This window comes from Ctenopharyngodon idella, chromosome 20 (assembly GCF_019924925.1).
Source record: "Ctenopharyngodon idella isolate HZGC_01 chromosome 20, HZGC01, whole genome shotgun sequence".
NCBI lineage: Eukaryota > Metazoa > Chordata > Actinopteri > Cypriniformes > Xenocyprididae > Ctenopharyngodon > Ctenopharyngodon idella.
In genome coordinates, this window is record NC_067239.1 from 19,441,382 (window position 1) to 19,466,742 (window position 25,361).

Sequence of the window (25,361 nt, forward strand, 5' to 3'; positions counted from 1 at the left end):
GCACGGCCACAAGAGAGGCACTTGCAGCCTTCTGAATTATGAAATGACAAATGGGACATCCTACAGTCATATGTACTTCAACAACACTGAACTGAAGGTACAAAACTTCAAGTCCTCATTGACCGTTCAAAACACTATTTTTCCACAATGAACACAAGAGACACATGACCTATGATTCATATCATTTCTAATCAAAATTATTTGACGCACACAAACATCCTGTAAAATATTTGATATGAAATTTAGGGACTGCACAACATCTGCTAAACCTGTACTACTAGCATATTACAGCATAAAACTAAGTAAGCTTTGAAGGAAAAAAACATAACTTAGTTGGAGAGGGAAAGCAGACATTTACTGTTTCACACGGATTTTCCAAAGTATCAGGTCAGCCCTGAAACTCTTTTAAAGTTGCACTACAATATGATAGAACCGAAACTTGGGGAATGTAAAATTTATGATCGCAGTTCTCATTTTATTTTCACATGATGTGCCTCAATCAAACATCACTTCTATTGGGAAATTTACCATCGGGTAATGATGGGTACAAGGATTAATTTGCAAACATTTCTCAAACCCACACAAACCACTTCCTGAAGCATAAGAATGCTGCTTCTGCATTTATACAGAGAATAAATGACTGCACTAATACTTTTTTTCTAGCAAGGACACATTAAATTGATCAAAAGTGACAATAAAGAGATTTAAATCACAATTAATGATTTATTTAAATCACAATTAAATCACAATTATCACAATTTCCAAAAAATTACTAAGCAGTACAACATTGATTATTTGATGATGATTTCATGTGGATCCTGTGACACTGAAAAATTCACCAATGGAGCCTTGGTGACTTTAAGAGACTTCAAAATCTTGCCAACCCCAAATCTTTGAACGATATCTCGTCAAGTGATACCTCTAATGGTTTTAGCATGCGCATGAAAGTACCTGAAAAGAATGAATCAACATTAAACAATGTGTTGCAAAATTCAATTTAATTCTGCTTTTTAAAATTTAATTCTGCTTTTTGATTATTCACAATGGCTGAGGTGTAATCATCAGGTTTATGTATGTTAGCTCACTATGCCAGCACCTCATTCAGTGTCTTTCAGGTCATAATGGTTTGAAGTCTTTGCTGAAGTGAGAATTAACACTAGCTAACATATGGAACTATTATAGTGATAAATCAGAGTAAGAAGTGAGTAACATGGGAAATTCCTCTAGTTCACAATGTGCCTAGTGCTAAAAACAGAGCGACTTCAGCTGTGTGCCTTTAGGGAGCTGCTTTTCACTCTCACACTCTGAAATAATGTGAGTTGAGTCAAGCTCCAGAAACCCTAAGATCAGACCCTGAGCACAGTACGTTTTTTTTTGTTGCCTTCCTGTGCTACTTCCTCTTGTTTGTTTCTAGACACACGTGTGAATGTAGAGATTCAATAGCCGAGCCTTTTAAAATCGTTTCAAACAACATCATTTAATCAAGTAGGATCTGGTCCCTCTTTGTATCTAAGCTTTGTAGATCATTATCTAGGTACCTTGAAATGACATTGTTCAGTGAATATTTCAAGCAGTTCACTGTAAAGTTGTAATCCACAAACTGTGGCTTTGCAGGTCCTGTTCTGACATTAATGGCCTGCCAATCAATCTACATGACCAGAAGTATGTGCAGACCCAAACACCACAAATTATAGATACTATTAATTCATAAATAACAGCTTCTGCTAGTTGTTGGAACATAGCTGTGGGGATCTGCTCCCAGTCATATGCATTAATGTTTGGCGATGGTCTTCACTGGAATAGCAGAACCCATTAATAGAAGGGGGTGTTCACTAGTCGTAGGTTTCTAGTGTAGGATTCTTTGTTTTGGATCATTAGCCTACAAAAGCACCTACATATTTATCTATAGATCTCTGTCATCATCATCACTGTCTACACATCATTCTGAGGTTCCACTTTTATTACTCAGAAACTTCATATGCTTCCTTCAACATATTCTGCAACATTCAGACAAATATAGATCCAAGGTCCAAGGTTAAGGACTTCCCGTGAGGGGTCGATTTCATGCATTTATGCCCATTAAGACTTAAAAAGGACCTATTATGTTCATTTTTACAACATGTACTATAAGTCTCAGGTTTTCGCAGAATGAGACTGTAAAGTTTTAGCTCAAATGACCCCAGAGATCATTTATTTTACAATTTTGTAAATATCCTTTTTTGGGTGGAAGCAAAAACATACTGTTTTCATGTGTGTATTTTTAAATGCAAATGAGCTGCTGCTCCCCACCCCCCTTTCCAGAAGAGGGCAGAGCCTTTTAGAACTCATGCCTCCGATACTCTGCCAACAACAAACAAAACATCTGTTTGTTTGATTATCATTTGTTTGATTATTTGATGATCACAAGCAGATCATACAAAAACTTATAAATGAGATTGTATGAATTTATACAAAATCATGATTAATTCACCAAATTATAAAATACTTACAAACTGTCATGAGACTCTGTTTGGAATATTTTATAATGCCTTTTTTGCCTTAGATTAAAGGGTAAGTTCACCCAAAAATTCTGTAATTAATTACTCACCCTCATGAGGGGTTCCGTAAAACCATAAAGTAGTTTGGTTTTTTTCCCACACAAAAAGTATTCTCGTCGCTTCATAAAATTACAGTTGAAGCACTGTAGTCACATGGACTATTTTAACGATGTTTTCTTAATTTCTTAATTTGTGTTCAGAAAATGAAAAAAAAATCATACGGGTTTGGAACGACATGAGAGTGAGTAATTAATTAATGACAGAATTTTAATTTTTGGGTGAACTAACCCTTGAAGGATGACACCGTGTCCTAACCAGTCGTTTCTAAAATAGAATCGTCACGTGTCGCAGTCGCGGCTGGTTAGGACAAAAACTATGATTAACATGGAAAAGACACCTTTTATCGCGTGTCGCGGCGTTGCGTTGTGTCTTGTTAGGACACAGTGTGAAGCATGACATTTCTGCACCACTAGTGGCACCAAACTGAATTACAATCAGTTTCCACCATTGCAAAGCAACACTTAGTCAACTAATAGTGTAAAATTGTATCAGACTACCTGTTTGTCTAAAAAAATATATATTTTTAATACTGTTTATTATTATTATTTTTACTGCCACTAGTGGTACTGAAATTACTCCTTATTTAAGCACACTGAAGAGATGGACAGACCAAAAATGGATGCTTGGATGGATGAATGGAAAAACAGCCAAAAATATGGCACAATATCATCAACAGAATTTCATCAGATGACCTTGAAAAATCATCCCTTCTGTCCGCTGCTGGGTCTGTAGGAGGGCTAAACAAGTAGCTTCCAGCCGATGTACTAGATTCATGCTAAACACGTGTGAGCAGCCATACATCCATACATACACACACACACATTATTTGTAATCACTTGGGACACTTTTGTCCCTGGCTCGACTTTGTGGTGCTGAATCAATATGAGAATATGGCCATGTGGGATCAGCGGTCCAGCCCAATCCCACCATCCCTCAATCTATCCATTTCTATCATTTATTCTCCAAGTGCAACGCTTGCAATGACTCACATATTACATAACGCAAGAGACACTCATTTGCTCTTTGAGCCGCGTTCACGTGTTGTTAAGGGGAAATAGTGCACATTCACATAACATTTTTGTGGATAGATGATTTGAAATGGTGGGAATCAGCATTTCATGTCGATTTGTACAACACAGTTGTGTTACAATAGTAATATATTTCTATCTAGGAAATAATAATTGTACCATATTCCTCCCCATGTTGACTTCATTTGCCATTTACGTTGGATGGGATGCCAACAGTACTTCAAGCACCAACTGTTATTTTACCCAGAAAGTTTGCAGAAAGGTCTACAAGCACAAAATGGTAAACCACAAACTCATCTGACCTCACCAGACTAAAAACTAGTCCCATCTGTGTTAAAGAATAACTTAGGCTTTATAAAAACACACACACAAGTGCCCAAGTGACTAAGATCACACATACACACTTCAGTCTTTGAAACAACACATTGACCGCCTGTCAACATGGACATCTGTCTTAGTTCTCAGGCCAAAACTGCCATGTAGAGCATAATATACAGCTATTTTAGTGAGGGAGACTCTGGATGAGACTCTCAGAGACAGGGGCAACAGACATACACACTCCCTCAGTGGAGAGAAAGAAAGAGAGCGAGTGTGTGCCCAGCCCCCACCAACACCTCCCAGATGCTCGACTGAAAACAAAGAAATGATGCTCATTTTATTCCATCCAGTAGCTTAAGTCCAACGGCTATTTCTGTTATCAAAGCACTAACAGCGATAGAAATAAAAGAACAAAACCCTTTGTCTTTGACGTCAAGAATCATGGATGCCAACAGACAATACCGACCCACTGTAAACCATCTGTGACTCAGAATTATGCAGAAACTGAATTCAATATAATACAATGAAAAAGCATTCCGACACCTCCATCTTTGCAAGTTACTTTACATTTTTCATAATCTAAGGACATATTACTTCCTACAAAATCAATGAGGCAGCTGTCGGCATTTTAAATATCAATGCTTAAAGAGTGGATGGCAGAGGAAGGTTGAGGTGTAGAAGGTGTATGGAGGAGGTTTTTGTGAATAATCTAACCTGAAGCTTGGCCTGTGGGGAACACGCCAAGGAGAAGGAGCAGCAGGGATGTGGTGGCCACCCTGTGAGCGAGCGAGGCTCTCGTCTCACACGCTACCATTCCATTGCACATCTTTCAGCACTGCTTGTGCAGCAAGAGTCCTCTCCGGCTGAACCTGATGACACAAACACACAAGTATTACTACAGGGAGCTCAGTAGTAGTTAGTTTATTAAATGCAAAACAGAAGCGGTAGCTACAACACCCTTTATGAGCCCATTACCACACTCGCATGGAATCTGTGCTTGCAGAATTTCACCACAAATTAAGCAGAATTACACAGACTTCATAAAGTATTATACCAAGAATCAAAAACATTTTACCTTACATGGTGAATTGGCCATTTTTACTGGCTAATTCTCACTTTTAACTAGTTGCTTATTAGCTTGCATATTACTAGTATATTGGTTGTTTATTACTTATAAAGCATATATTAATGCTTTATTCTGCATGACCTTATTCTGCATCCCTTAATCATACCCAATACCTAAATTTAAACGTTACAAAAACTACCTTACTATCTATTAATAAGCAGCAAATTATGAGTTAATTGAGGCAAAAGTTGTAGCTAATAGTGAATTCGTGTTCCCTATACTGAAGTGTTACCTAATTTTTTAACCTACATGAAACTACTATATTTCATATATAAAAATATTTAGAATATAAATAGTATTTTAAATAAAACATTTTCAATCCCAATGAAAATGGGGTTTAGCCATTTAGCATCTAAGCCACTCAACAAACGTGACACACATACCTCACATATTTATAGTCAGATCATCATTCTTACAACATTATTTAATCCATGTAATGCTAAAGTTTCCAGTTATCAATCAACTAGTGATCATTATTTACTGGCCAAAGCTAGTTTTCACTCGCATTTGACATATTTTGTAATGTTTTTAGCTTCAAAAAGTGAATTTAATTGTTTAATTCCACAATTCTTTCGAATCACAATAGTTTTTAACATGTAAAAAACAGAGCATATAGCAGTTTAATAAACCAAACTAGGCAATGTTTTCAATTCAAGACAACTGGAACAAACATTTTAAAAACATCATTGTTCTCAACTAATGGATGATGTGAGAACTGAGGAACCTTGAGGAACTGAATTGCTCATGTCATAAAATACATTTTATAGTTTATAATAATAATAATAATCAACAAAATACAGAACAGATGCTGCAGGGTATCCATGTGGTGTATGGTGTTATTTATATTACATATTAAACCCATTAGCAAATATGCACTTAGGGAAAAAACTAGAGCACGGCCATCACACAAATGAGAGCAGGTGCAATGATGCTGCTAAGTAAGCACAAGCCATTTGTCAGCATTCTTCCAAAAGAATATGTGAGTGCACAAGGCAGATTAAGTTCAAAACATGGGGTGCACGAGTCCCAGAAACAAACAGGATGCTGATGGTGCAGCGACTGCTCCCACGTGATGGCAATCTGCCACCACCACACCTTTCTCCTCCTAGCTCCGGAGAAGCACTAGGGTGCCCAAGAAGCACAAGGAGTGTGACGCACATCCCACTGGCAGAGAAGAGCTTGCCTGCTGTCTCGTGTACCAAACAGACTGGTGCAACAGAACATTCTGCAACAAAATGCTCAGTGCCAACAGGATCCCAGAGTGGGGAAGCAGCAAATCAGCCTAGATTCAGTAAAAGTGACTAAGGTGTTGTACAGATGGCCACCCGAGTAAGCGTAATATTGTAATAAAACAAATATCCAAGAACAACTGCCTGGAATTTTTTTAAAATACAGATAAATGAGCGTATCACAAGCTGTTCAAGAACCAAGCTTATACAAAATGAAGCTAAAAACTCTAAAGTGGATTTAAAGTGTAATTTCCGGCCAAAAATGAAAATTCGTCATCATTTACATCATGTCATTCCAAACCCATAAGACTTTTATTCATATTCAAAACACAAATTAAGATATTTTTTTTTAAATGAAACCTGAAAGATTTCTGTTCCTCCATTGAAAGTCCATTACACCAAAACTTTTGACGCTTCAAAATGTTCATAAAGAGATCCATATGAATCAAGTTTAATTAAGTCTAAGAGGAGATATGAACAGATTTAATTTAGGCTTTTATTCACATATATACATCAATCTATGCACATATTAGAGCACATCAAATATGATAAATGGAAGCTCAAATGTGCTTGCTTGATGCGTGCAAAAAACCTCATTGGTTCTTGCTTGTCAAGCAAGCACAACTGGACTTACATTTTTGTTGGATTTATATTTTTGGTAACACTTTAGAATAGGGAACATGTATTCACTAACTACGACCTCAATAAACTCCTAATTTACTGCTTATTAATAGTTAGTAAGTTAGTTGTTAAGTTTAGGTATTGGGTAGGATTAAGAATGTAGAATAAGGTCATGCAGAATAAGGCATTAATATGTGCTTAATAATAACTAATAAACAGCCAATATTCTAGTAATATGCATGCTGATAAACAACTAGTTAAAAGACCCTAAAATAAAGTTACCATATTTTTATATAGGTTAAACTGCTTGATTTATATGGAAGTCTTTTAGAACCCATTTAAAGACTTTTTGAAGCATCAGTGTTTTAGTGGAATTGACTTTCACTGGAGGGACTAAAATCTCCCAGGTTTGACTAAAAATATCTTAATTTGTGTTTGCGAATAAGTAAAACAAACATCTTATGGTTTTGGAACAACATGAGGAAGAGTAACTGATTAAAGTTGCAATAGGTGATTCGCTACAGAGACATTTTTTGTAATACTGGTTGAAAGTCTCCTCATATCCTGATAGCGATCACTATGTTAAACGGTCTAAATGTATTTTTATAAATATATATCGTCTGTGAAAAGCGTAGGACCATAAAATGTTCATCCAATCATTATATTCAGTCCTAATGAAATAATACAATGTCCTACCTGCCTGTCAACGTATGTTTTTACATATGGGCAGACATCATATGTCATAATTGCGTTTCATGCTTTGTACAGTTTATACAGAAACTTCAAACACGGTGCACCGCAAACAAACAGCAGCCACCTTTTACAGTTCCTACTGAATCAAAACAAAGAGCTTATGCTGCGTTCAAGTCATAACTGTCGTAATTAAGAGATGGCAATCCGTGACGTTCTAACTGGAGCTGTTCAGTCAGACTAGGAATTATGCGTATCCATGTCAACACCGAAATGAATCTGCAGCAGTCAGTTACAAGCTGTCTAAGTTGTATACATTGGTTATTATTGTAATGTTATTTGCTTTGAGACAAGGTAGTTTAATGCCGTCTCTTGTGACACTTTGCAGAGAGCAGCTGTGTGTATGTGTGTGCATTCATGTGTTTTGGAGGAGGTGTGGCTTTGGACGGCGATTTGCAGGGAGGGTGGGATTGTATTGTCTAACGTTACCATTTCCCAGGTCACATACTGCACCTTTAATTTTTTTTTTTTTTGGTGAACTATCCGTTTAAGAGATCTATTTTTATTTTATTTTATTTGTTTTTGAAAGCATTTCTTTACCACTTTGTGGTTACATTTTTTTAACCACATTAGAAAGCCATAATCTTATCACACTGGTCACTTTTCTTTGAAGCAAAACAACAAAACAGGCCAGATGCCAAAAGTAACGTGGCACCACAGTTCCTGCTTCATCATACCAGAGCTGCCTTCAAGATCAAACATAAAAGGGTTTGAGCACGAAATATCCAAATACAGAGCCCTTTCAGGGATTTTAGTACAAGATGGGAGAGAGAAAGGGAGAAAGACAGAAGTACATAGCTGGGAATAGTGAAATTCATTCTGGCAAGAAGAGTCCAGGCTGCATGACAGTAAAGAAAAGGCCTTTTGTTGAGTATACTATGGCTCACACAGCCTCTTTATTAACACCTTTGCATACAAACATCAATGAGGAAGAGGTGATCATCCATAGGGAACCAACAAGAGTTTGTGAAGGGAAGTTTTTCAAAGCAACAATTACATTTGTCCACATGATATCATACTGAAACAACCTCTTGATCAAGTTTCAACATGAAGCTTCACATTTAAGTCAAGACATGCTACTGAGAAAAGCACAGTAAAGTTGTAGTTGGGTTACAAGTGGTACAAAAACAAAGCAACAACCAATGCATGCTGGCTCCAAATTAGAGATACCAGCAAATTATAAAGCAATTAGTCGTAGGCAGATGACACTAATCTTGTTTTCACTACGAGAAATTGCACTGACATTATCGCAAAAAAACAAAAACAAAACAAGCCGGGTATTTGGAGAGAACTAGAGTGCATTGAGGGACACGGTAACGTAGTTATTCTATGTAAGACAGAAATAAGCCCTAGTATGTCCTGGCTTAAAGTCACACGCGCCGACACGTGCAACTGTTCCGAGAGCAGAACAAGTACAACAAAGAGAACAGATCGCGTCCTGCTCTCCAACTACTGTAAACAGAACAATATTAACATATGCAAATCAAACAAAAACAAAGATGAATCACTAATGATCGCGATTAAGTTTCCTAAAGTAATAAACTTTGAGGTTGTTTCTCACTTTTCGATCACAAGTTTTTAAAGTCCTCCTGTTATGTGAACTGTTTACTGCACAACGCTTTGTGCATGTGCGCGTGCGTGCGAATGTATTTGAGCGTGTAGGAGTCCAATGTTTCGACATGTCGTTTTTGCAACGGTAGAAAAAACAAGATGTATATTACAATTACATGTTGACTGTAACTCTCTAACGTAAGATATTCACACAACGCAGGAAACCGGTTGACGCAAGCACAAAAGACTACAAGGAGGTCCGTTGCTGACCGAAATATTATTGTAACACAATGACGAATATACTTGTCAATGTATCTAAAACAAAAACAGCCGTTTAATAATACACATACAAATGATATTTAACAGTCTAGTAAAGTAAAATGGCAGCCTATGGGTAATAGGAAGCTAACAACAGGCTTTGTCCGCATCGCCGGACTGGCGACTTTAGTAATCGCGTTATGACACCCTAATTAACAGCCACATTTCTACTTTAAACTCGCCAGATAATGATCTAAGGACAATGTGATTTACATATACAACAAATACTTGTCTTGGTCATTAACAAAAAAGACCTTTCGCTCTGAACAGAACAGTGCTTTTGATTGGATTAGGATTCACTAGCGAGCTATATGGCTGGAATCGCTTCCTATGTGAATATTAAAGTCGTTATCAATCAATAACTTACCGACCTACTGTTTCTATATTCAAGTACACAGACTGAATAATTTGGCTACCGATATCTGTTAGCTTTTACGCTAACTAGTGATTCAGATCCTAAAGACCCCGAGTAGCTAACCGCGTTCAGCTAACTCGTAGCTCAGCTAACTAACCTTCACAGCGCAAAAAAAGAGATCTTACCAGTGAATGCCCTCCTCTTTAAAAACAGTATCGGGTCACCATGGAGCTGCGTCGAATAGATGGAAATCCCAGGGTTACTGTAAACGCGGTATATGTTGGTATGGAATATATTCTGAGAGTCTGACGGCCCTTTTCGATATGATCATCCGTCTACGAGAAGGTTGTGAACAGCCAGCGGGGCCAGATCGCAGTACCTCCTCCCAACAGTAGGAAAGAGCTTCGAGCTCCACCAGCGGCCTCGCTCTCACACCGTCTCCATGACGACCATGGCGAGTACGCGAGAGGGGCGGGATTTACCGAGGTCTGCTAGTTCATGAGAAATCAGCTGTAACTTGGAAGAGGGGAGGGGGGATACGATCCAACGCAGATGGGTTTGGTTTAGACTAGCATACTGCAATATTGCTACTTAATATTTTTGCCTGGTCATTGACATGGAAATACATTTGCACTCTTCTAACTGACGATTTTTGCAGTACCTTTCATAAATATCCAGTTTAAGAGAAAATGTAATTCTGGCTTCACAATTTATAATAAGGATAATTTAATTTTATTTATATATTATTATAATATTATAGACTGAACAAAAAGCCACCAAGTGAATATATGTGAAGTTTGCTAATTATTTATTTACTTATGTAGTACGTATCTTATTTTGCCCTTTTGTGTTTTTAAACGGTCCCTTATGCTCTTTTTTCTTTTCTACTATCATTTTCTCTTTGTTTTATTCGCAGTGTTAAAAAATGGGAATTAAAATCAATGTAAATTGGAAAAAAAAAATGAGAATGGCGTTTTTATGTTTAGCTTTTTTTGTTCTTATACAGTTTAAATGATGTAATTGCTCAATTTCATAAAAAAAAAGAGGTCTAGAATTTTAATATCTTAATTTTAATATCTGGATCTGTGAATGTGGCACCTGGCAAGCAACAGGATCCGATTTATTACTTCTTTTTTTTCTTGCAGTGTTGTTAATTTCGATTCTCTTCCGGGTTTTGGACTAAAAAGAGACCCCGAACACTAGACGGCAGCAACAACACATTATTGCAGTAATCACACAGACGACATGTTTTCAGTGCTGAAGTATGTATTTACCCCTTTCGCAAGAAACGCTCTTGCAAAAATGCACTACAGTTCGGGGGTCAGCATTAGGCTTTTGCCCAGTTATAAGTGCTCTTTTGAAGACCCAGTGCACGTGACCGTGAGTGGCTTAAATCCACAACAGCCCGTGGATCTGCGCTCTAAAATCACGGATGAAAATGGACTTGTATTCAAGGCTTCGGCCACCTACCAAGCAGACGGCAGTGGTCAAGTTGACCTCAACCGCGACCCTTCTCTTGGTGGAAGCTTTACCGGAGTTGAACCAATGGGCTTATTCTGGGCACTAAAAGCAGACGTCGTAAGCTGCAAGTTTGCCCTAACGGACGTTACGCGCCCTGCTCTCGTTGACATTGAATGTGTCAGTGACGATAAAGTCATCGCCAAAGTAACAAACGAGAGACACTGCATGACCGATGGTGTACGGAGAATCCCTGTAACCGAAGGCAGGATCAGGGGAACTCTTTTTATGCCACCTGGTCAGTTATTTTAGCTGTATTAACTACTGTCTTAAAGACTATTAAAGACTAGTTTGTAAGGCACTCCATATAGCAGTGGTTCTCAAACAGGAGGCCGTAGGATGACTGTAAATATTTAAATTGATCTAACTCTAAATTATAATGCAAAAAATTTACTTATACAAGTCTTTGCTCATACTTAGTCGACTGAGATGTGAAAGTTTTTGGCCATACTCGATCTGTTTTGTAGCAGCGCCTTGTGGTGAAAGCGGAAAAGTGCAGCGTAACACACTTTCAATTAAGCCTGTAAAATGTAGAGTTTTTAATTCTGATGTTTTAATTTTTCAGGTAAAGGACCATTTCCTGGGATTTTGGATACATATGTGTTTAGAGGAGGTCCATTTGAGTTGAGGGCAGCTCTGCTGGCAAAAAGAGGCTTTGCTGTTTTTGCCTTGGCTTTTCAAGGTTACCAAGATTTACCCAAAAGAGCTGACAGATTTCACCTCGAGTACTTTGAAGAAGGTATAGATTTCCTGCGACAACAGCCAGAGGTTAGTGTGAATAGCCATTCATGTGCATTCCTTATTGTTCTTAAAATCTCTAAATAAAATTAAGCTAATTACAATAGGAAATTTATGAGAATCACAGGTTCAATTCCAACATCTCGGGGGGTTTTTTTTTATTCAAAGGTCAAAGATCAAAAAATTGGCCTAGTGTCCATATCAAAGAGTGGAGATCTCGCTTTGTCAATGGCAACATTCCTGCCTGGTATATCGGCCACTATTTGGATCAACGGATGCAATGCCAATACTTTGGTCCCAATCTACTACAAAGACATCTGTGTTCCACCCCTCCTGTTCGACGTTAAAAGATCAAAAATGACACCGTCAGGCCTTGTGGATATTGGGGATGTCATGAATGACCCAATGTCCAAAGAAGGCCTTCCTAGCGTTATTCCCATTGAGCGTGCCTCTGGTAACTTCATGTTTATAATGTCAGAAGCCGACAGGAATTGGCAAAGTGCCTATTATGCAAAACTTGCATGCGACAGACTCAAAGCACACGGGAAAAATAACTATGAGCTGGTGAGGTATGAAAAAGCAGGTCACTTTATTGAGGTGCCTTATATGCCCTTTTGTCTTGCTAATTTTCATGCTGCAGCTAACCACGTGGTTTTCTTTGGCGGGGAACCTAAGGCTCATTCAGAAGCACAGTTGGACGCATGGGCGAGGATGGTGATTTTTTTCAAAAAACACTTAGCTGCTGCTGATCACAACTGCAGATCTATGCTGTAAGAAAAAGGGCATGTAAAGTACATAATAATAGTCATGACATCCAGTTATAATGTTGACTTGCATTTCTAATGTAGTTATCGAGTATTAAAAAATTATCAAACTAGTGATAATGGTTGATTTGCGTCTAAATCTACTGATGCTTATATCATTCATACAAAGTATGGAGAAATTGTTTGTAAAATCAAACTGTTTAGTATGTGTGTTTCACGGTTCAAAAATTTGGGGTCAGTATATTTTTTTCTCTTGTGCTCACAAAGGCTACATTTATTTGATCAATTACACAGTAAAATGGTTAGATTGTGAAATATTATCACAATCATTACTCCAGACTTCAGTCACATGATCCTTCAAAAATCATTCTAATATGCTGATTTGGTGCTCGAGAAACATTTCTGATGTTTAATGAAAGAGAAACATGTTATTAAGGTTGAATGAAAACAGTTATGCTGCTAAAGGTTTTTGAAAAGAGCAGAATTTTTTAAAATGGAAATCTTTTGTAACAAAGTAAAATTCTTTACTGTCACTATCAATTTAAAGCATTCTTGCTGAACAAAAATATTCATTTTTTCAAAAAAATTTTATGTACTCTTACTGCTGTGCCACATTTTTGCATTATAACAACACTTATTTTAAATCATAATACACACTTTACTGCTGCTGTTTATCTGCATTCTCTCTGTCAGTATCTCTACACTAGGTCTGTTTTATTGTACAGCCTTTGGTGCTTTCATTTCAAAGAAACCTTGATTACATCTTCAGCCTTAGTGGAGGGTAAAAAACAGGTTGTTTTCTTCTTCAGTAGTTTCTTTCCTGGTGAATGTTTATGTCTAGATAAGCTTTCCATCAGGGTAAAGACTCTGTGATGGAGAAATGCAACCATGGGTATTGGTTACAAGCAAGTTACTGTATTCACTTTACACATACTGGAGCTTCCAATAAAGTACAATTAGATATCTTGAGATGATGTCTGTTTTTTATTTGTTTAATTATTCTAAGTAATTATTTTATAACTTTTGGTTGATTTCTAATGCTGATTCTAAGAGGTGACCTCCTATCTGTGTCTGATTTGCATTATTTTGATTTAGATCTAACCCTAAAGTGTTGGTTGATGGAATACTGATCAGCATCCGCAAATGGTTATTAGGAATCCAATAATTCAAAATAATCTTTCTGTGCCACAACAACACTAAACATTACAGTATATTTAGCAATACTATATGATTTAAAGGGATAGTTCACTCCTAAATGACAATTCTGTCATTTACTCCCATCCCTCAAGATGATTTTGAAGAACGTCTCAGCTGTTTTTTGTCCTTACAATGAAAGTCAAAGGAGTTTACAAAACATCTTTTTTATGTTCCAGAGAAGAAATAGAGTCATGCAGGTTTAAAACAAGATGATGGTAAGTTAATTTTGACAGAATTTTACTTTTTAGGTGAACTGTCCCTGTCAAGTTTATTGCAGTATAATTGCCATGATTCCACATACGCCAATACATGAAAGCCAAACTCAGTGGATGAATGCTGAGGACAGGTTTCTTTCAGATTTATCATGTTAAAAAAAAATAAAAACATGAAATTTGATGAGATCTTCTCTGTGCAAATCTCCAGTGGTACTCATTGCAAATCATTTAGAGAGCGCTATGATAAGGAAACACTCTAGTGGGCCTTGTCGCTTAACCTGGACTACTTCAGAGGAAGCTCTTGCATGCTGATTAACTGGAAAAGGTTCATTTTATATTTATAGAGGAGCTGTTATTATAACATGACATTCCCTTGAATTGATGATTGTGTTCTTGTGTCGGGAATCGCATCATAATTCAAATATTTATTTGAATATTAATATTGTCCAAAGTTAAATAAAATAATGGTAATATGGAAAATCCTTTGCAGTTTTACAGAAACATTTGGTTACTGAAAATTATGTTGAATACATGTAAAGAATATTTTCCAGCCTCTTCCCAGATAAAAACACCAAGGATTACTGATGTGGACGGCAGTATGAGCTCTACAACAAAGAAAATCTATATTATGGTAATGAATACAATAGATGAGGGTCGGTTGCTAGCTAACATGTTCTTGTTTTCTATAGGGCCTGTAGCATGTGAGCTACAGAGGTCTTTCGCTCTATTCATGAACTTTTTAAATATATATATAATGATTTACTTGTCTTAAAATAGTCATTGGACAATGTTAGGATTTACTAGCATGAATAAAGTCCTTTATGTCTAAACAGAAGTAGATGATATCTAGTGCTGAGAATAATATTGCAGATTGCAGTATCCATAAATCACAATCACTTAAGAGAAATAAAAATTAAAGTCTTAAATCAGATTTGCTTCAAATTGACAATTGAGGGTGAAAAAAAGGCCTACTAAACTTGACTACAAAAACATTTGTTATAATCTATCACAGATGATATCCTATTTAGTATAGAGAAAACTTTGATTTGATTTAGAATGATTTTAAATAGTTTATTGCCTTTTGCTGCTAAATCACAATGCTGGAGCTGCATGTTATATTCAACATATAGGGGGAGGGGGTGCTTCACAATTTATAATAAAGATGAGTTTATTTATATATTATTATAGACTGGACAAAAAACCACCAAGTGAATATATGTGAAGTCTGCAAATTATTTATATGGATTACTTGTGTAGGTACCTTATTTTGCCCTTTTGTGTTTTTAAACTATCCCTTATGGTCTTTTTTCTTTTCTACTATCATTTTGTCTTTGTTTTATTCGCAGTGTTTAAACAAGTGTTTAATTAAAATCAATGTAAATGGAAAAAATGACAAGTTTTGAGAATTACATGTCACTGGAAAAATGAAAAGAATGGCTAACAGACTGTTTTTATGTTTAGCTTTTTTGTTCTTATACAGTTTAATTGATCTAAAAAGAGGTCTAAAATTTTAATATTTGGATCTGTGAATGTGTCGGCTGGCAAGCAACAGGGTCAGATTTAATACCCTTTTTTTCCTGCAGTGAATTGTTAATTTCGATCTCTTCCGGGTTTTGGCAGTAGCCCCTCGCTGCAAAACACACGAGATCCAGGGGGCGGAGACGGGTAGGTTTAGGGATATGTAAAGTGGGAGGAGTTGGATCTAGATCCAACCCTGCCCCCTGGATCTCATGTTCTGCAGTGAGGACCATCTCGGTTTTGGACTTAAAAAGAGACTCCGAACACTAGACGGCAGCAACAACATATTACTGCACAAGTCACACAGACGACATGTTTTCTGTGCTGAAGTATGTAGTTACCCCTTTCGCAAGAAACGCTCTTGCAAAAATGCACTACAGTTCGGGGGTCAGCATTAGGCTTTTGCCCAGTTATAAGTGCTCTTTTGAAGACCCAGTGCACGTGACCGTGAGTGGCTTAAATCCACAACAGCGCGTGGATCTGCGCTCTAAAATCACCGACGCAAATGGACTTGTATTCAAGGCTTCGGCCACCTACCAAGCAGACGGCAGTGGTCAAGTTGACCTCAACCGCGACCCTTCTCTTGGTGGAAGCTTTACCGGAGTTGAACCAATGGGCTTATTCTGGGCACTAAAAGCAGACGTCGTAAGCTGCAAGTTTGCACTAAAAGACGTTACGCGCCCTGCTCTCGTTGACATTGAATGTGTCAGTGACGATAAAGTCATCGCCAAAGTAACAAACGAGAGACACTGCATGACCGATGGTGTACGGAGAATCCCTGTAACCGAAGGCAGGATCAGGGGAACTCTTTTTATGCCACCTGGTCAGTTATTTTAGCTGTATTAACTACTGTCTTAAAGACTATTAAAGACTAGTTCGTAAGGCACTCCATATAGCAGTGGTTCTCAAACAGGAGGCCGTAGGATGACTGTAAATATTTAAATTGATCTAACTCTAAATTATAATGCTAAAAATTGGCTCATACTCAGTCAACTGAGGTGCGAAAGCTGTTGGCCATATTCTGTTTTGTAGCAGCGCCTTGTGGTGAGAACGGAGAAGTGCAGGGTAACACTGTTGCTTGACACTATTGTCAATCACAAATTCATGCTGGCCATTATTTCAATCAAGCCTGTCAAATGTAGAGTTTTTAATGCTGATGTTCTAATTTTAAGGTAAAGGACCATTTCCTGGGATTGTGGATACATATATGTTTAGAGGAGCTCCTTTTGAGTTGAGGGCAGCTCTGCTGGCAAGAAGAGGCTTTGCGGTTTTTGCCTTGGCTTTCCAAGGTTACCAAGATTTACCCAAAAGAGCTGACAGATTTCACCTCGAGTACTTTGAAGAAGGTATAGATTTCCTGCGACAACAGCCAGAGGTTAGTGTGTATAGCCGTTTATGTGCATTCCTTATCGTTCTTATAATCTCTAAATAAAATGATGCTACTTACAATGGGAGATTTATAAGAACAACAGATTCAATTCTAACACCTTTTTTTTTTTTTTTTTTTTTTTTTAATTCAAAGGTCAAAGATCAAAAAATTGGCCTAGTGTCCATATCAAAGAGTGGAGATCTCGCTTTGTCAATGGCAACATTCCTGACTGGTATATCGGCCACTATTTCGATCAATGGATGCAATGCCAATACAGTAATTCCACTCTACTATAAAGACATCTGTGTTCCACCCCTCATGTTCAACGTTATGAGATCAAAAATGACACCGTCAGGCCTTGTGGATGTTGGGGATGTCATGAATGACCCAATGTCCAAAGAAGGCCTTCCTAGCGTTATTCCCATTGAGCGCGCCTCTGGTAACTTCATGTTTATAATGTCAGAAGCCGACAGGAATTGGCAAAGTGCCTATTATGCAAAACTTGCATGCGACAGACTCAAAGCACACGGGAAAAATAACTATGAGCTGGTGAGGTATGAAAAAGCAGGTCACTTTATTGAGGTGCCTTATATGCCCTTTTGTCTCGCTAATTATCATGCTGCAGCTAACCAAGTGGTTTTCTTTGGCGGGGAACCTAAGGCTCATTCAGAAGCACAGTTGGACGCATGGGCGAGGATGGTGAATTTTTTCAAAAAACACTTAGCGGCTGCTGATCACAACTGCAGATCTATGCTGTAAGAAAAAGGGCATGTAAAGTACATAATAATAGTCATGACATCCAGTTATGATGTTGACTTGCATTTCTAATGTAGTTATCAAGTATTAAAAAAATGATCAAACTAGTGATAATGGTTGATTTACTTCTAAATCTACTGATGCTTATATCATTCATACAAAGTATGGAGAAATTGTTTGTAAAATCAAACTGTTTAGTATGTGTGTTTCACCGTTCAAAAATTTGGGGTCAGTATAATTTTTTTTCTTTTGTGCTCACAAAGGCTACATTTATTTGATCAATAACACAGTAAAAATGGTTAGATTGTGAAATATTATCACACTTTAAAATAACAGTTTTCTATTTTAATAGATTTTAAAATGTAATTTATTCCTGTGGTGAAATCATTCTAATATGCTGATTTGGTGCTCGAGAAACATTTCTGATGTTGAATGGAAGAGAAACATGATGAGAAACATGTTATCAATGTTGAATGAAAACCGTTATGCTAGAGATATTATTAGAAACAACAACCTATTTTTGATTTTTTTTTTTTAATGGAAGTATTTTGTAATAATGTAAAATTCTTTACTGTCACTATCAATTTAAAGCATCTTTGCTGAAAAAAAAACAAAAACAATGTACTCTTACTGCTGTGCCACATATTTGCATTATAACAACACTTATTTTAAATCATAATACACACTTTACTGCTGCTGTTTATCTGCATTCTCTCTGTCAGTATCTCTATGCTAGGTCTGTTTTATTGTACAGCCTTTGGTGCTTTCATTTCAAAGAAACCTTGATTACATCTTCAGCCTTAGTGGAGGGTAAAAAACAGGTTGTTTTCTTCTTCAGTAGTTTCTTCCTTAGTGAATGTTTATGTCTAGATAAGCTTTCCATCAGGGTAAAGACTCTGTGATGGAGAAATGCAAAAATGGGCATTGGTTACAAGCAAGTTACTGTATTCACTTTACACATACTGGAGCTTCCAATAAAGTACAATTAGATATCTTGAGATGATGTCTGTTTTTTATTTGTTTAATTATTCTAAGTAATTATTTTATAACTTTTGGTTGATTTCTAATGCTGATTCTAAGAGGTGACCTCCTATCTGTGTCTGATTTGCATTATTTTGATTTAGATCTAACCCTAAAGTGTTGGTTGATGGAATACTGATCAGCATCCGCAAATGGTTATTAGGAATCCAATAATTCAAAATAATCTTTCTGTGCCACAACAACACTAAACATTACAGTATATTTAGCAATACTATATGATTTAAAGGGATAGTTCACTCCTAAATGAGAATTCTTTCATTTATTCCCAACCCTCAAGATGATTTTGAAGAACGTCTCAGCTGTTTTTTGTCCTTACAATAAAAGTCAAAAGGAGTTTACAAAACATCTTTTTTATGTTCCAGAGAAGAAACAGAGTCATGCAGGTTGAAAACAAGATGATGGTAAGTTAATTTTGACAGAATTTTACTTTTTAGGTGAACTATCCCTATCAAGTTTATTGCAGTATAATTGCCATGATTCCACATACGCCAATACATGAAAGCCAAACTCAGTGGATGAATGCTGATGACAGGTTTCTTTCAGATTTATCAACATGTTAAAAAAAAACAAAAACACTGAAATTTGATGAGATCTTCTCTGTGCAAATCTCCAGTGGTACTTATTGCAAATCATTTAGAGAGCGCTATGATAAGGAAACACTAGTGGGCCTTGTCGCTTAACCCGGACTACTTCAGAGGAAGCTCTTGCATGCTGATTAACTGGAAAAGGTTCATTTTATATTTATAGAGAAGCTGTTACTATAACATGACATTCCCATGAATTGATGATTGTTCTTGTGTGGGGAATCACATCCTAATTCAAATATTTATTTAAATATTAATTTTGTCCAAAGTTGAATAAAACAATGGTAATAACATGGAAAAGCCTTTGCAGTTTTACAGAAACATCATTTGGTTACTAAAAATTATGTTGAATACATTTGAAGAATATTTTCCAGCCTATTCCCCAGATAAAAACACCAAGGATTACTGATGTGGACGGCAGTATGAGCTCTACAACAAAGAAAATCTATATTATGGTAATGAATACAGTAGATGAGGGTCGGTTGCTAGCTAACATGTTCTTGTTTTCTATAGGGCCTGTAGCATTTTATGTGAGCTACAGGGGTCTTTCGCTCTATTCATGAACTTTTTAAATATATATATATATATATAGTATCTCACAGAAGTGATTACACCCCTTACATTTTTGTAAATATTTTATTATATCTTTTCATGTGACAACACTGAAGAAATGACACTTTGCTACAATGTAAAGTAGTGAGTGTACAGCTTGTATAACAGTGTCAATTTGCTGTCCCCTCAAAATTACTCAACACACAGCCATTAATGTCTAAACCGCTGGCCACAAAAGTGAGTACACCCCTAAGTGAAAATGTCCAAATTGGGCCCAAAGTGTCAATATTTTGTGAGGCCATCGTTATTTTCCAGTACTGCCTTAACCCTCTTGAGCATGGAGTTCACCAGAGCTTCACAGGTTGCCACTGGAGTCCTCTTCCACTCTTCCATGACGGCATCACGGAGCTGGTGGATGTTAGAGACCTTGCGCTCCTCCACCTTCCGTTTGAGGATGCCCCGCAGATGCTCAATAGGGTTTAGGTACCCTCAGCTTCTTTAGCAAGGCAGTGGTCATCTTGGAGGTGTGTTTGGGGTCATTATCATGTTGGAATACTGCCCTGCAGCCCAGTCTCTGAAGGGAGGGGATCATGCTCTGCTTCAGTATGTCACAGTACATGTTTGCATTCATGGTTCCCTCAATGAACTGTAGCTCCCCAGTGCCGGCAGCACTCATGCAGCCCCAGACCATGACACTCCCACCACCATGCTTGACTGTAGGCAAGACACACTTGTCTTTGTTCTCCTCACCTGGTTGCCGCCATACACTCCTGACACCATCTGAACCAAATAAGTTTATCTTGGTCTCATCAGACCACAGGACATGGTTCCAGTCTGCTTGTCTTCAGCAAACTGTTTGCGGGCTTTCTTGTGCATCATCTTTAGAAGAGGCTTCCTTCTGGGATGACAGCCATGCAGACCAATTTGATGCAGTGTGCGGCATATGGTCTGAGCACTGACAGGCTGACCCCCCACCCCTTCAACCTCTGCAGCAATGCTGGCAGCACTCATACGTCTATTTCCCAAACACAACCTCTGGATATGACGCTGAGCATGTGCACTCAACTTCTTTGGTCGACCATGGCGAGGCCTGTTCTGAGTGGAACCTGTCCTGTTAAACCGCTGTATGGTCTTGGCCACCGTGCTGCAGCTCAGTTTCAGGGTCTTGGCAGTCTTCTTATAGCCTACGCCATCTTTATGTAGAGCAACAATTCTTTTTTCAGATCCTCAGAGAGTTCTTTGCCATGAGGTGCCATGTTGAACTTCCAGTGACCAGTATGAGAGAGTGAGAGCGATAACACCAAATTTAACACAACTGCTCCCCATTCACACCTGAGACCTTGTAATACTAACGAGTCACATGACGCCAGGGAGAGAAAATGGCTAATTATGCCCAATTTGGACATTTTTATTTAGGGATGTACACACTTTTGTGGCCAGCGGTTTAGACATTAATGGCTGTGTGTTGAGTTTTTTTTTTGAAAGGACAGCAAATTTACACTGTTAAACAAGCTGTACACTCACTACTTTACATAGTAGCAAAGTGTCATTTCTTCAGTGTTGTCACATGAAAAGATATAATAAAATATTTACAAAAATGTGAGGGGTGTACTCACTTCTGTGAGATACTGTATATATATATATATATATATATATATATATATATATATATATATATATATATATATAATGATTTACTTGTCTTAAAATAGTCATTGGACAATGTTAGGATTTATTAGCATGAGTAAAGTCCTTTATGTCTAAACAGAAGTAGATGATATCTAGTGCTGAGAATAATATAGCAGATTGCAGTATCCATAAATCACAATCACTTAAGGGAAATAAAAATTAAAGTCTTAAATCAGATTTGATTCAAGTTGACAACTGAGGGTGAAAAAAAGCCCTACTAAACTTGCCTACAAAAATATTTGTTATAATCTATCACAGATGATATCCTATATAGTACAGAAAAAACTTTGATTTGATTTTGAATGATTTTAAATAATTTATTGCCTTTTGCTGCTAAATCACAATGCTGGAGCTGCATGTTATATGCAACATATCGGGGGAGGGGGTGCTTCACAATTTATAATAAAGATGATTTTATTTATATATTATTATAGTATTATAGACTGAACAAAAAGTGAATATATGTGAAGTCTGCAAATTATTTATATGGATTACTTATGTAGGTACCTTATTTTGCCCTTTTGTGTTTTTAAACTATCCCTTGTGGTCTTTTTTCTTTTCTACTATCATTTTGCCTTTGTTTTAGGCCTATTCGTTTAAAAATATGTTTAATTAAAATCAATGTAAACTGGAAAAATGACAAGTTTTGAGAATTACATGTCACTGGAAAAATGAAAAGAATGGCTAACAGACTGTTTTTATGTTTAGCTTTTTTGTTCTTATACAGTTTAATTGATGTAAAAAGAGGTCTAGAATTTTAATATTTGGATCTGTGAATGTGGCGGCTGGCAAGCATCAGAATCAGATTTAATTTTTTATTATTTTTTTCCTGCAGTGAATTGTTCATTTCGATTCTCTTCCGGGTTTTGGACTTAAAAAGAGACCCCGAACACTAGACGGCAGCAACAACACATTATTGCAGTAGTCAAACAAACGAAATGTTTTCAGTGCTGAAGTATGTATTTACCTCTTTCGCAAGAAACGCTCTTGCAAAAATGCACTACAGTTCGGGGGTCAGCATTAGGCTTTTGCCCAGTTATAAGTGCTCTTTTGAAGACCCAGTGCACGTGACCGTGAGTGGCTTAAATCCACAACAGCGCGTGGATCTGCGCTCTAAAATCACCGACGCAAATGGACTTGTATTCAAGGCTTCGGCCACCTACCAAGCAGACGGCAGTGGTCAAGTTGACCTCAACCGCGACCCTTCTCTTGGTGGAAGCTTTACCGGAGTTGAACCAATGGGCTTATTCTGGGCACTAAAAGCAGACGTCGTAAGCTGCAAGTTTGCACTAAAAGACGTTACGCGCCCTGCTCTCGTTGACATTGAATGTGTCAGTGACGATAAAGTCATCGCCAAAGTAACAAACGAGAGACACTGCATGACCGATGGTGTACGGAGAATTCCTGTAACCGAAGGCAGGATCAGGGGAACTCTTTTTATGCCACTTGGTCAGTTATTTTAGCTGTATTAACTACAGCTAAAAGACTATTAAAGACTAGTTCCATATATCAGTGGTTCTCAACCAGGAGGCCGCAGGATGAGTTAAAAATATAAAAAATTTATCTAACTCTAAATATAATGCTAAAAATTAACTCATACTCAGTCAACTGAGATGTGAACGTTTTTGGCCATATTTTGTTTTTTAGCAGCGCCTTGTGGTGAGAACGGAGAAGTGCAGGGTAACACTGTTGCTTGACACTATTGAAAAGGTCTCCTATTGTCAATCACAAATTCATGACGGCCATTATTTCGATCAAGTTTTTAATGCTCATGTTCTAATTTTCAGGTAAAGGACCATTTCCTGGGATTTTGGATACAAATGTGTTTAGAGGAGGTCCTTTTGAGTTGAGGGCAGCTCTGCTGGCAAAAAGAGGCTTTGCGGTTTTTGCCTTGGCTTTCCAAGGTTACCAAGATTTACCCAAAAGAGCTGACAGATTTCACCTCGAGTACTTTGAAGAAGGTATAGATTTCCTGCGACAACAGCCAGAGGTTAGTGTGTATAGCCATTCATATGCATTCCTTATCGTTCTTATTATCTCTAAATAAAATGAAGCTAATTGCAATGGGAAATTTATAAGAATCACAGATTCAATTCCAACATCTCTTTTTTTTTTTCTTTTTTTTTTTTATTATTCAAAGGTCAAAGATCAAAAAATTGGTCTAGTGTCCATATCAAAGAGTGGAGATCTCGCTTTGTCAATGGCAACATTCCTGTCTGGTATATCGGCCACTATTTCGATCAATGGATGCAATGCCAATACAATAATTCCACTCTACTATAAAGACATCTGTGTTCCACCCCTCATATTCGATGTTAAGAAAGCAAAAATGACACCGTCAGGCCTTATGGATATTAGGGATGTCCTGAATGACCCAGTGTCCAAAGAAGGCCTTCCTAGCGTTATTCCCATTGAGCGCGCCTCTGGTAACTTCATGTTTATAATGTCAGAAGCCGACAGGAATTGGCCAAGTGCCTATTATGCAAAACTTGCATGCGACAGACTCAAAGCACACGGGAAAAATAACTATGAGCTGGTGAGGTATGAAAAAGCGGGTCACTTTATTGAGGTGCCTTATATGCCCTTTTGTCTCGCTAATTATCATGCTGTACCTAACCACGTGGTTTTCTTTGGCGGGGAACCCAAGGCTCATTCAGAAGCACAGTTGGACGCATGGGCGAGGATGGTGAATTTTTTCAAAAAACACTTAGCGGCTGCTGATCACAACTGCAGATCTATGCTGTAAGAAAAAGGGCATGTAAAGTACATAATAGTTATGACATCCAGTTATAATGTTGACTTGCATTTCTAATGTAGTTATCAAGTATTAAAAAAAAGATCAAACTTGTGATAATCGTTGATTTGCGTCTAAATCTACTGATATTTATATCATTCATACAAAGGATGGAGAAATTGTTTGTAAAATCAAACTGTTTAGTATGTGTGTTTCTGTATCACTGCTTTATGGAAAGAGCAGCATTTTTTTTTTTGTAACAATGTTCAATTCTTTACTGTCACTGTCAATTTAAAATTCTTTGCTTTATTAATTTAAAAAAAAATGTTCTGGACGGTAATGTACTCTCACTGCTGTGCTGCATTTTCACATTAAAACTTAAAATTGAATTTTTAAATCATAATACACACTTTTCTGCTGCTGTTTATCTGCATTCTCTCTGTCAGTATCTACACTAGGTCTGTTTTACTGTGTTTTATAAGCCTGCATTTCAGCCTTAGTGAAACGTAAAAAAACAGGTTGTTTTCCTCTTCAGTATTTTCTTCCCTGGTAAATGTTTGTCTAGATAAGCTTTCCATCAGGGTAAAGACTCTGTGATGGAGAAATGCAACCATGGGTATTGGTTACAAGCAAGTTACTGTATTCACTTTACACATACTGGAGCTTCCAATAAAATACAATTAGATATCTTGAGATGATGTCTGTTTTTTATTTGTTTAATTATTCTTAGTAATTATTTTATAACTTTTGGTTGATTTCTAATGCTGATTCTAAGAGGTGACCTCCTACCTGT

At 37.2% G+C, this 25,361-nt stretch overlaps 2 protein-coding genes across 16 annotated transcripts in view; one reads left to right on the forward strand and one right to left on the reverse strand.

The window, feature by feature from the left end:
• susd6 (sushi domain containing 6) overlaps positions 1 to 10,336 on the reverse strand; it is a 29,563-nt gene extending 19,227 nt beyond the window's left edge. The window contains exons 1-2 of one of the 2 annotated variants that reach the window (XM_051876525.1): positions 10,079 to 10,336; positions 4,658 to 4,812 (exon numbers count right to left, since the gene is read on the reverse strand). In XM_051876525.1, the coding sequence (XP_051732485.1) occupies positions 4,658 to 4,769 (112 nt within the window). In that variant the 5' untranslated portion in view covers positions 4,770 to 4,812; positions 10,079 to 10,336. The remainder of the gene's footprint in view (positions 1 to 4,657; positions 4,813 to 10,078) is intronic. The other variant, XM_051876526.1, reaches the window with a different exon arrangement.
• Positions 10,337 to 10,504: 168 nt separating this feature from the next.
• Positions 10,505 to 25,261, forward strand: acot20 (acyl-CoA thioesterase 20). 14 transcript variants are annotated; one of them, XM_051876518.1, is made up of 4 exons: positions 10,850 to 11,649; positions 11,977 to 12,179; positions 12,318 to 12,718; positions 24,376 to 25,261. In XM_051876518.1, the coding sequence occupies exons 1-4, from the start codon at positions 11,139 to 11,141 to the stop codon at positions 24,578 to 24,580; spliced, it is 1,320 nt and encodes a 439-aa protein (XP_051732478.1). In that variant the 5' UTR covers positions 10,850 to 11,138; the 3' UTR covers positions 24,581 to 25,261. The 14 variants fall into 14 exon arrangements, 13 of the variants coding, with proteins under 13 accessions (XP_051732481.1, XP_051732480.1, XP_051732484.1 ...); XR_007926979.1 differs by lacking the exons at positions 12,318 to 12,718; positions 24,376 to 25,261 and adding exons at positions 17,016 to 17,218; positions 17,366 to 17,556 and having other exon boundaries at positions 10,854 to 11,649; XM_051876517.1 differs by lacking the exons at positions 10,850 to 11,649; positions 11,977 to 12,179; positions 12,318 to 12,718 and adding exons at positions 16,114 to 16,666; positions 17,016 to 17,218; positions 17,366 to 17,766.
• The last annotated feature ends 100 nt before the right edge of the window (positions 25,262 to 25,361 follow it).